Source organism: Lutjanus erythropterus, chromosome 13, assembly GCF_056507025.1.
Source record: "Lutjanus erythropterus isolate fLutEry1 chromosome 13, fLutEry1.hap2, whole genome shotgun sequence".
Lineage (NCBI taxonomy): Eukaryota > Metazoa > Chordata > Actinopteri > Lutjaniformes > Lutjanidae > Lutjanus > Lutjanus erythropterus.
Window position 1 is genome coordinate 11,642,869 of NC_139329.1, and position 12,194 is coordinate 11,655,062.

The window sequence follows — 12,194 nt, forward strand, 5'->3', positions numbered from 1 at the left end:
ATAGCAACATGACTTGAATCACAATCTAAATGAACACAAAACAAGCAAACTGGTCAAAAAAAATATCTTAAAACAATTCAAATTCTGAATGTTAAGGCTTGGGAGAACAAAGAGTGGCAGGTTGATATTACAGCCCCGATACACATTTACCTGTACAGTTCAACAACCGTGGTAATAAGAAAAATAACATCAGACATTACATGAGATAAGCAAAATCAGTACAATAGGCAGAACCATGAAAGACACTATCAATACGATGTCACTATCATCATAATCACCGGCACATCAAAAACCAAAGACCATCATCATCCTCATTACCAATAGTAGTCACATTAGTCACAACAGGATTCCAGCGCTGCCATCTACCTCCTGGACCTGAGTTTAGGAGGGAAATGGCAGTGAGAATGAATGATCTCCTAAATCTGTTGCTCTTTACAGCAGGAAATCTAAACCGAGATCCAGAGGGAAGAATCTGGAACTCAGAGTGAAGGGGGTGGGGACCAACTGCTAATATTGTTTTGGCCTTCCTCAACACCTGTCTGTTGTACAGGTCAGTGAGGCTGCTTAGCAGGACGCCCAGAATTTTACTACTAACCTTCACTGTTTTAGAAAGAGCATTCCTCGAACTTAAACTAAGATTCCCAAACCAACATATAAAAGAAAATGTCAACACGGACTCAATGTAGGATTTATAGAAGATGGTCATGAGGGCTTCTCAATATTTCTAGCGTGTAACTCTCACTTAATTACCTATACAAATGTTTTACTTGTCTTTTAATGTCAAACTGGGAACAGACCTTCCATTCTTCTGCATATCTCATAATACCTCCTGTTAAATTTCTGACACCCTGGAGTGTAGTGTACCAGCTGCTGAGTTCCTTCACACCAGAGACAGAACATCACTCTGTGCAGTTCAGCCAAAGACAGTATAACATAAGGCAGTGTGTGTGATGAAAAAACAACAACAAACAACAAAAAAACAAGACGAGTATAAATTTACTGTATAAAATCTGCCCATCTGTTTACTAATTTATTAACACAATATATATTGTGTTTTTAATCCAACAAATTAATGAGTGTGATAAAAAGTCAATTTGGTTATGTACTGGACTGTGTCTTGGCTGGGCACAGTGATTTAAAGTAACAGTTCAAAAAACAAACTTTCATAAATACATATTTGCACAGACTTTTTTATGTATTTGGTGTAGTCTGAAGTTGTGTAAAACAGCAATATTAGATTATATTGGCTCAATTGTTCCGTGTCTTTGTCAGAAAGGAGGCCCTACCATTGAAAATATAATAATTGTGTGTGTGTGTGTGTGTGTGTGTGTGTACCATTTCCTGGTACTATCAGGACAGAAAAGTTTGGCTGATGTCGGGATGCTTAAGTGTGATCACACAGAGGCACAAAAGATAGATTGTGTGAGATACATACATTTCTCACATGAACCAGTGTTTACTGTAGCCAAATTTACAAGTCATCATAAACCTTCACTGATCTTATCACAAGTAAACAGCTTGTGGTGTGATCTTGTGCAGGGCAGTGTTAACTAAATGGCTGCAGATCCTTTGATTGTACTCATTACAGTGATACATTTATATATGTATGTACGTATGTATGTACATATGTATGTATGGCCTTCAAAGAAGGCTCAAAGTTCACGGCTTTGAATATGTGGCATATGAGAGATTCAAAATACCAACCACCAAAAAAACATATTGGTTTCTGACTCCTCCAGGGTAAATTACATTTTTATGAGTCAATTCCACCTTGCATGCAAATCTGTGTGGTGCCGACCAAAGTAACGGAGATAGCATGACAGTCACAAGATCTTATCGCAGCTGTTTTCAGATGTTTACACAAACCCAAGTTTAGCTATGCAACTGTGACCTATTTAGATCACTTATATGCATGCATTTGCAACACCATCATCACTGTCTTGCAGCCAGGTGAACACACACAAAACACATACAGACCTGTTCTTATTCAGAGACACATGTGAGAAGCAATATCATTCTGCCTAACACTGAATTACTTTGTCCATGTCACTCCCTGTATTTCTTTCAGTAATATTAAAAAAGCAACTTGGTTATTTTCCAATTTTCATGGAAGAATAAAACCTATTACATTAAAAGATCACAATTAGTTTAAGAATACAAGAAGGGTGATATCAAGCAAACTTTTAAGATTAACTGAGAAAAGCATATTTGTCACAGCCAGATTTCATGTGGTTTCACATAACAAGATCTTTGAAAAAAGAGTTTCTTTTAAAATGTGATATTTTTATTTATTTTATTTTATTTTATTTTATTTTTTTTTTTTGTTATTTTTCTAATTTATGCCAATTGGCTAAGGAATGGCTGTTGTGATGTTCTGATGTGTATATACACATCTATATGTATATCTATTATGTATATACAATTAAATTCTCTTAGTTTTACTTTTTCAACTATTTTGATAACCTGCTGCTGGTGCTGGAGCCCCTGCCCCTTTGCCCCTTGATGCCCAAAGTGCCCTTTTGTCAAAGTGTTTTGTTTGTTTGTTTGTTTGTTTGTTTTTTGTAAATGTGTGTGTGAAAGTCTGTCTGTGTGGCCCAAAATAATAAATAAAACAAAATAATAATAATTTAGATCTACCCTCGGTTGGTCACATGATCCACGTAGACGTGCCCTCACTGCCCTGACGTGCCCAGATGTGCCCTGTAGCTAAGCGCTGCAAAGTGTCCCGTACGGATCGCCCTCTACGGTTCGGCATGTGATCCGCGGACCACATGTGAGCATCATAGTTTTACTGTCACTGTTACTTTTGTATAAGTTATATCCAGAGTTGCAGTGAACAGACAGGACAGATGCTGCTGTGTGCAGCGCATCTCTGTGAAGAGCGACTGATTTAAAAGCGTCACATCACCTTGAGTGAAATCCAGACCATAACTTTTTTCACTGATGTAACTCTGCTATCACCAAAGAAACAGATCATAAAACTGTGATGTTTATTGAAACTTTGGTGATATCAGCTGTCTTAACTTCTACACAGCTCCTCTCTGCTCACCGCTGCAGCTCTGTCTCACCCAGTCTGTGACACAGTGTGTCTGCTGATTGATTGATCATGACTTTTAACCAATCAGATGTGCTGCTGTAGGCGGGACATTGAGCCAGACTACAGAGCGTAGTTGTGTATTATACTGTACAGTGTATAATGATCTAATATATGTACATACAGCACTGTATAAGTTTGAAGTTTTTAATATTATTACCATTATCATTACTATTATCATTATTATTACATTACATAAACTATGGTGATAATTAGAGAGACAAAGATCAAAGGCAGGTGCATTTTTAAAATAATTTAACCCTAATCCCACCACTTTTTTCTTTTTTGCTGATCTGAAAATTTATCCGATCCGTGACTCAAAACCGTGATACGATCCGTGAGCATCCTGTGTGTGTGTGTGTGTGTGTGTGTGTGTGTGTGTGTGTGTGTGTGTGTGTGTGTGTGTGTGTGTGTGTGTCTGACTCTGCACACACTTCTCATAAGTTATAGCCGCTAGTTAACCACACACAGCCTGCTGAGAGGAAAAAGTATGTCAGGCATCTTTTTGTTTCTATATGTCTTTTGTCGTGGGAAAAGTGCATTAGAGAGTTGTATCATTTTACTGTCAAGTGAGTTGCAGTGTTTTTCCTATGTTTCTAGAGGCAATGAGGCATAGGCTGTTATTTCACTAAAACGATGCAATGTACATGCATATTCACATAATTTTGGACTATTACAGTATAAATACAACAACAATAACAATAATAATTAGAAGAATTTGAATTGTGATTTTCTCAACCTCTCATTTAAACATATCAGTACTTGTTTATAACATTTGTATATATACACACAAATTCAATATAATATGCATAAATATAAAATATATAACTTTTATAACTTTGCTGTCTTGCGCAAAGTGGATAGTCAAACTGAATAAAAGCGCAAATATATTTAAATACATGATTTCTATATAATTTAATTATTTTTTACTTTATTATTAGCACTATGAATAATAAAGGGCAGATTATGAATCAGCACCATGGAGCAAATTCGTGGCCCCCTTTTAACTTTGAGCACCTGCCCCTCCAAAGGTCTCTGCACGGCCCTGCAGTTTGGCATGTTGGGGCTTTAGGAGACTTGCATTACACCAGATGAGCAGTATGGAGGCATTTTATGTTTTTCTTTTCTGTTGTTTTTTCTGTTTGAAAACTGGTCACCATTCACTTCAGTAGGTTGAGAGATTCTGCAATACTATTTTCCTGTGAAACTCCAGCAGTGTTTTGTGGACTGAAAAACTAAACCAGCCAACTGGCATGAGGATGAATGGATAATAAGTGAATTTTCATTTTTGGGTGACCTATCCCTATCCCCAATAGCCACTTACAATTAGTGGATAGTGTTTACATTTTGAGCCTGATGAATCCTGGAATTGTCATTTTGGAATATGCCCGTGCAATCAGGGAAGAAAAAATCAATTGATGGGAAAACCTATGCATTCAGTATATTCAGGTAGTAAGCTGACCTAATTTTTTGGGCTCATAACATTGCTGAACCTCAACCTGAGCACCTGAAGCAAGCAACCCTAGATCATGACATTGCCCCCCATCACTTCATCTGCCTCTCCCTGATGTGCCCATCACTCAGGAACAGGGAAAATCTGGACTCATCAGACCACATGACCCTTTTCCATTGGTCCAGAATCTAATCTTTGTGCTTTATGCCCCTAAACTGAAGCTTTTCTTCCAATTAGCCTCACTGATAAATGGCTTTCTTAAGGCTTCACAGCTGTTTAGACTCAGTCCCTTGAGTTCTCTTCACGACTACCGTGCTGATTACCAGTGTTGTAATTTCTAATAATCATAATATAAGTATTTCTTTTTTCTGGTGTGGAGAGGCCACTTTACCTCAAACAGCCTCTTTCTGCTACAGCATTTACCATACCATTTTCTCTTCTAATTACACAATGCTATGTATTTTTTCTATTCTTGACTTCTCTGTAACGTGAACAATTTCTTCCTGGTGATCAATAAAATATTTCTGATTCTGATATCTAAGATTATTTACAAATGTTGATTTACAAATGTTGATATTACGAGTAGTTCGTAATTACCACACTAATAATCGACCTGATAGTTGTACATATTCTAAGATTGATATTAGTGTTGCAGTTCCCAGCTGCGGCCACTGGAGGGCAGTGAACCGTCTGACTCTATTCAAGAGAACCATCAACTCCAACAGTAGCACTTCCGGGTTTTAATGTTTACAACTGGAAGCAGCGTTTGGGGCACAGAGCTGTTCTCCTGGCTCATGAATACCATCTTTTATATTAAAAACAGCATGTGCTTGAAGTGCTAGGATTGATATACTCTGACGGTAGGTTATACCACAAGACCGCATTATTTATAACGTGAAGACAAACATTTTGACACACTAGCCAGCAAATGCAGCAGGCTCATCATGCTAACTAGCCAACGTTAGCTAGTTGAAATCAACAGTACCTAGTGGACATAAATTTTTTAATGTCAAAGTTACAATGTTCCAGATGTGTTTGTGTGCTGATTTTAATGGTAATACATGGGAATGGAAATCAGGGTGTCTGTAAATACAGACAACGACGCTGATGTGGAAATATTTTTTATTTATTCATTAGAATATAAATACCACATAGGTTTTGAAATGTAACGCTAACTTTAACTACTTTGTTTTTCTTCTTTTGTAACCTTATGCAGTATTCATGGAACTGAACTGGAAGCTACTGATAGATTACTGAAAATAGTGGTCCATCAAAGAAAACGGATTAGAGTCAGACCAAATAATATTATATGAATAAATTTATCTGGTGATTTGGTTATTTCAACATGTTAACTTAACAACAATATAGGATTGTTTTAAATTGAAAAATACATGTTGATGTGGATTGTTAAACAATAGTAAGTGACTTTACTAAAAGACAAAAGAAAAAGTAAATATTTCTGGACAATATACTGAAACATGTATAATAAATTTATGATATTAAACTGCTTCAATAATAGTTTATTATCGAAAATAGATAAGACTGTGATAAACTCATGGGAATTTACATTACATTACAAATGTTTACAGTGGCACAAGCGGCAGGACTTCATCATCAGGATCAGCTGCCGAGAGGTGTAGAACAAACTATGAAGAAGAAAAGCAGACGCCCAAGATCTAGCAGGACACAGACAACAGTGAGTGTCAGAGAGGAGAAGAGGCCACCTGGAAACAGGAGGAGACCTAGGAAGGCTGTTCCCGTAACCACTGACAGTTTCTACCATGAGGACACTGCAACAGACGAAACTGCTAACTTAGACTTCAGTGTGACAGTAGCAGCTGACGACACACAAAAAAATCCAGAGAACAAGTCTAAAGCTTCAGGTCAGTGTCTCAGTACCAGTCCTAATGTTCTGTCTGTAAAGATAGAAAGTCACACCACACTACATTCAAAAAACTTAAATTTTTATCATCATTGGCATCACTGGCAAAACAGTTTAAATCTTCAGAACGACATTGTCTGTAGCTGCGTAATTCAATTAGTGATAGTAAACAGTGAAAGTGGATTATTCTTAACAAAGTGCTGCTTGCTGGACCAAATGGCTGCTGATTGGAAGACAATCTGTTGATGTTTGATATAACAGAGCCAAGTTTGATTATATTTTTCAATAAATGGTATAATGTCCTTTTCATTTAAATGAGTGTGTAGGATTTAGTGGCATCTAGCAGTGAGCTTGCAGATTGCCAACAGATTGGCCACTAAAAGCGAAGTCTCCTATCTAGAGCCAGTGTTAGGTTTGTCCGTTCCAAGCTACTGTAGAAACATCATGGGCTCCATGGAAGAGGATCCTCACTTTCTGTACACATAAACAGCTAATTTTTAAGGTCACAAACACACAATAATTCATATTTTCAGGAGATTATACACTAATGAAAACATATTTATGAATAATATATTATTCTTTTTTTCATACTCTGTCAATAGAGCCTTGTAAATCTTACATACTGGACCTTTAAGTAAAAATTGCATATTTGAACTCAAAGTCAACCACTTGAAGCAAACAAGACTGATCTGTTGTTTCTCTCAGCACGTAGACTGTCAACTGCTGTCTGTCGGCTCTGCCATGGGAAGTTCTCTCCACGCAGCTTGCGGCACGCCTTCAACAAGTGGCCCCAGGGTTCCATCGATATTATTGACGATGAGTCAGACTCCGCAGCCCAGTCACCCCTTTTGTTCCACACAGACTTCCAGCAACTGGTCGGAGTTCAGTTGGATCGAGACCCACGGTTATCTGAGTTTATCTGCAAGAAATGCCATGCTAAGTTCTACAAGTGCCACAGCATCCTTATCAGGTTTCTGCAGAGAGTTAACCTCCCACCAGTCGGAAAAGAAAATCTAAAGAGCCGGTGAGGTCAAGTGTTACTTTAAAAGTGTGCATTTATTGCAGGGTTTTTGATTATTCAGGCAGAAAATCTACACATAGAACAACTATTTGTTTCTTTTTCAGGGAGAATGCAAAGTGTTCAGAGTCCACAGTAAACCATGGATCAACAAGTAAAGAAAAGCTTTTCTTCTTGCCACTTTTGCTCCTGTTTACAGAAATTACATTTAAAACAAGTCAAGGGACTGCATTACTCAGTTGGGACATTTTGCTGTTCTCTTTCAGCACCACCATCCTTTACCTCAGACCCTAAGTGCCTCCACAGCCTGGTTTCCTGGGCTCACCACCACGGAGAGGCGTGCCGCTCCTGCCCCAACCTGAAGGAGGTACTGGAGGGCCAGTGCTGGGGCTCCGTCAAGGCCATTTGGGGTTGCGTTGATGGTCACAGATACATCATGGACACTCAGTGCACAACCACTGCCAACCCAGGGTACAGAGTGAACTGTAGCAGTGGAGTACTGGGGAGTGGCAATGGTGATGGTGATGGAGTGATGTCAGATGAAGAGGAGGAGGAGGAGGAGGAGGAAGATGATGATGAAGAACAGCCCAGCGGGCATGGAAGGACTCCAGGGGGAAGTAATACCACTCTGGCTCAACATAGTCCACCTGCAGTCCCAGCACAGACTCAGAGCTCAGCGCTGGATCAGTGGAGCAGTAACACTGAAGGTAAAACTGAGGTCCACAGAAGGTGTGAGGCTGCATCAGACAGATTAGCATCAAGGAAACACAACCAACTCTCCCCTATGAGGATCTGTGATGGATGTTTTTAGATTTGTTTTTGGTCTAGCATTGTATTGTTGAAATACACTCTCATACTCCATATTAATTTTTGATTGCTTTAAGCTGACCCAGTAATGATAATCTGGCCTTTGAAACCCAAGACCAATCCCAGATGGTGATCTTCTCATTTGTAATCCATCAGCAGTCATATTGAACATCTTCAGAATAGGAAATGTTTTTATTCACCAAACAACACAAACACAAATCTTCTGCTATTTGTGTTGAAGACAGCAATCACATAAATTTACCTCAAAGCAAATTATGAGTTCAGCTTGCTTACTCAGGTAATTTCGCTTTGATTAAACATGTTAAAGGCACCATGTGGAGTTTTCTACCGCTAGAAATGGTACATTTTATGGTGGTTGGAAAAAATAAAGAAGTGTAGCAACATGCCCGCAAAGGCAGTGAAGAATATGACTTAATGCAATCATGGATTTAAACATTGCAATTTAATTAATAATTGCAATTAATTAATTAATTAATAATAATTAATAATTAATAATTTTAATTGATTTAGATACATGTAATTCAAATACTCTTCTTTTGCAAGTGTTTCACGAGGAGCTTTTGTTTATTCACTAGAAAACTCACAGGACACCTTGAATGTTATATGTGGATTAGAATAACACAGGAAGGATATCAATGTTGCCTCACACTTGATGATCAAATACCTTGATTTTCAGTACTTTGAATATTTTGGCGTGGCTCCAAGGATGGCAGACTTGGTTTTAAAGACGTGCAGTTTTATGGTGCTGTTGAACTGTGTTGTGTTATATTTAGTGACCACCCTCACTGATATAAATGTGGTGGAAATAAGACAACGTTTTGAACCATTCTTAAGCCCGTTTCTTTAACATTTTATACCAACCAGCCCTGGTTTATTCATGCAGGATAGCAGAGGTTTATGCTCACAGATGAACCAGCCAGACTGTCATCAGTACTTTGAATATTTCCTGCACATGAACACAACCAGTGATGCATGGATATGTCAATAACCTGTTATTATACTGCATTTGCTGTTGACACAGATGTTAAAAACTCATCACTGTGCATCCTTGTAACCGTTTGTCTGGCTAGTTGTGTGTCTGTATGAATCCTTTACTCACAATGTTGTGGTTTCCCCTCCATTAGATTTTACAGGTCATGAGGAGGAGTTGTCTCCTGCTCCCGTCCAGCTGGAGGACAGGGCTGCCGACAGTGGTCTGTCTGACAGGTTGGTCACACTGTGTATCGTTATCACCTTTGTCTTCTCCCTTGTCTTACAAGCACTAGTTTGTGGGGAAAAAACTTGATGCCTGTAGTTTTTGGTCATTATATCTACAAGAACTGTAACTGTGTGTGTGCAGGGTCATCTCCGAGGATGACTTTGAGGAGAATAGAAAAGGAGGGTTATCAGGCGATGAGTTGTTCGAGCCATACTCAGAAAAGAGGTACGTACAGATGTTCTTCAGCAGATGTTGTTGGTCCTTTTAAAACAGCAGACATGAACTGAAAATGCCTGCTGACAGAAACCCAGGCACTGTGTGTATGAGCCTTTCTCTCTCCTGCTAGAGCACGCAGGGTGACGGCCCCCAACAAGAGAAGGCGAAGCCCGAAAGCACCAGAGGAGCCCAAAATCAAAAAGAAACCTGGACCCAAACCTGGCTGGAAGAATAAGTTCAAACCTAAAGGGTACGTTGGCACATTTGTTACAACTTGAATCCTTTGTTTATTTTAATACGCAACTTCAAGTTAAACTACACATTTAAAATTTACATTTTTCTCAGTTAGAAGCAGATTATAGATAGTTAAAATGTTTTTAGTTCATGCTTTGTTTCAGTTCATTTTAGTCATTTTGCTTAGCATACATGAACATTAACAAACTACTGTTGTATTTTTATTTTCAGGGAGGAGCTTCCCAACATCTACAAGTGTCCATATCAGGGCTGTACAGCCGTCTACAGGGCTCCTGATGGTCTGAAGGTCAGAATTCACAGACAACATTTCATTTATTTAAGTGACAAATATTGAGTAATTGGATCAATAATGGTGTATGCTTCCATATTCAGTACTGGGTTCCCAGCCTATAGCCAGCTAATTTCACGTAATTTTCTACAGTAAAAGAATATCTCATATGGTGAATGAAAAATATGTATATTAATATCTTGTTGCTAATGTATACATTTACAGCTTTTAATCTGCATACAGGTACATATGATGTGACATAACTTGCTGAGACAACAAGAATATTCTGCCATAAAAACATCTTGTATGTAACTAAGGGAGATGAGACGATATGACAGGTCCCTGTAAGTGAAGCCAGATCACCCTGATTACACTGACCAAACTAAGAAAAAAACAATAAGTGAAATACATTTTTCCTAAAGATGGTGTAGTCATTTTAGGTAGTTGTCATCACGCTGATGTATTTTTCTGGTTTCTGATGTTTGGTTTTAATTAATTTAATGCAATAAAAAGGGGCTTTCACGTCATGATTGACAGCTGAGCCCTGCTCCTCATTGAGTCTGCCTGCTGTATGGGTAGGACCTCCTTTTTAAAGTGACATACCTGTGACTATCTGAATCTTTCTGTGTGCTCTGCCTCTGACTGAGAAAGTGACTGGTTTTCTTATTGGGTGGGTTTTTTAGAAACACATCAAGGAGCATCATGAGGAGGTGAGAGAGCGACCCTGCCCTCATCCTGGCTGCAATAAGGTTTTCATGATCGACCGCTATCTGCAGCGACACGTGAAGCTCATCCACACAGGTAAGATCAACAGAAAGATTCCTGCTTTGTCATAAATTTGGATGGATGTGCCATGTTGAACTGAATGAACCACCAGGTGTTAATGTGTATTTTGGCTTGTACTTAAGTTTGTCACCTGTGTTTCCAGAGGAGAGGAACTACATTTGTGACCAGTGTGGCCAAACCTTCAAACAGAGGAAACACCTTTCAGTTCACCAGATGAGACATTCAGGTGCCAAGCCACTACAGTAAGTACTGATGATGTTAAAATCTCTGTAGCTTCGTTTTTCCATTTGAAAATTAGAAGCAAAGAGAGAGTACACGCTATAAATGCTAATGTTTTGTTTTTTTTTCATTTTAGATGTGAGGTGTGTGGCTTCCAGTGTCGTCAGCGAGCATCCCTAAAATACCACATGACCAAACATAAAGCAGAGGCTGACTTGGAGTTTGCGTGCCTGATGTGTGGGAAACGTTTCGAGAAGGCCCACAACCTGAACGTCCACATGTCCATGGTCCATCCGCTGACTCAGACCGAGGTGCAAAGAGGCAGCAGTCAGCAGCAGCAGCAGCAGCAACCACTCTACTCTGACCTGCACACCATCACGCTGACCGGGGAGGTGGTTCAGCAAGATCAGGACAGATGACGACAGAGGGCCCAGGTCCAGGTCTGCTGCACGGATACATAGACTGTGGGACAGAGGCCAGTTCTGACCACCTGTGCTGTAGTTTTCATTTTTTTCACATTCAGGTTATGGACTTCGGTTAGGATCTTCTGTATAGCTACTGGCTCTACTGGTTAATACAAAACAGACTTTTATCTTGGTTCCCTACCCACATAGCAAGTTTAGCTCAACTTTTGTGTCATAACATCAAACTGTTGCCTTCAACATAAACGTAGATTTTAGTGGATATTGACCAATCTGTTGATAATTACTAACTTATGCACAGCTCTTTACAGTTTTCCAGAATCACTTCTCATTCCAACATTGATCTAGTTCATTGTCAGAACATCCAGTGTATCTCAAGTTTAGCTTGTGACACACTAGTCTTTCTTTCACATGTAACATCGACAAATGCTGCAGTGCAAACCGACACTCTTCCTTTAGTTTGTGACAGCAAAAACAACTATCTGAAGGCAGAACAAATCTTAGAAATATTATGAGTTTTACATTCGTAATCCTTAAGTTTTTAGTTCTGTTTGA

At 38.9% G+C, this 12,194-nt stretch overlaps 1 protein-coding gene across 1 annotated transcript; it reads left to right on the forward strand.

Annotated features, from left to right (window-relative positions):
* The first annotated feature begins 5,277 nt into the window (after nucleotides 1-5,277).
* Nucleotides 5,278-12,179, forward strand: znf276 (zinc finger protein 276). Its single transcript, XM_084733959.1, has 12 exons — nucleotides 5,278-5,407; nucleotides 6,137-6,430; nucleotides 7,135-7,453; nucleotides 7,555-7,601; nucleotides 7,714-8,154; nucleotides 9,400-9,481; nucleotides 9,615-9,698; nucleotides 9,820-9,939; nucleotides 10,155-10,230; nucleotides 10,896-11,013; nucleotides 11,141-11,240; nucleotides 11,354-12,179. Exons 2-12 carry the CDS (start codon nucleotides 6,196-6,198, stop codon nucleotides 11,634-11,636), a joined length of 1,905 nt encoding a protein of 634 aa, XP_084590085.1. The 5' UTR covers nucleotides 5,278-5,407; nucleotides 6,137-6,195; the 3' UTR covers nucleotides 11,637-12,179.
* Nucleotides 12,180-12,194: the final 15 nt, after the last annotated feature.

What these genes read in the sequence shown, in the direction of transcription:
- znf276 (XM_084733959.1), top strand. Translation starts at nt 6,196, where the DNA reads ATGAAGAAGAAAAGCAGACGCCCAAGATCTAGCAGGACACAGACAACA. An exon ending in GGGCTCCTGATGGTCTGAAG is followed by an intron (nt 10,231 to 10,895) that starts GTCAGAATTCAC and finishes TGGGTTTTTTAG; the next exon opens with AAACACATCAAGGAGCATCA. An exon ending in CGTGAAGCTCATCCACACAG is followed by an intron (nt 11,014 to 11,140) that starts GTAAGATCAACA and finishes CTGTGTTTCCAG; the next exon opens with AGGAGAGGAACTACATTTGT.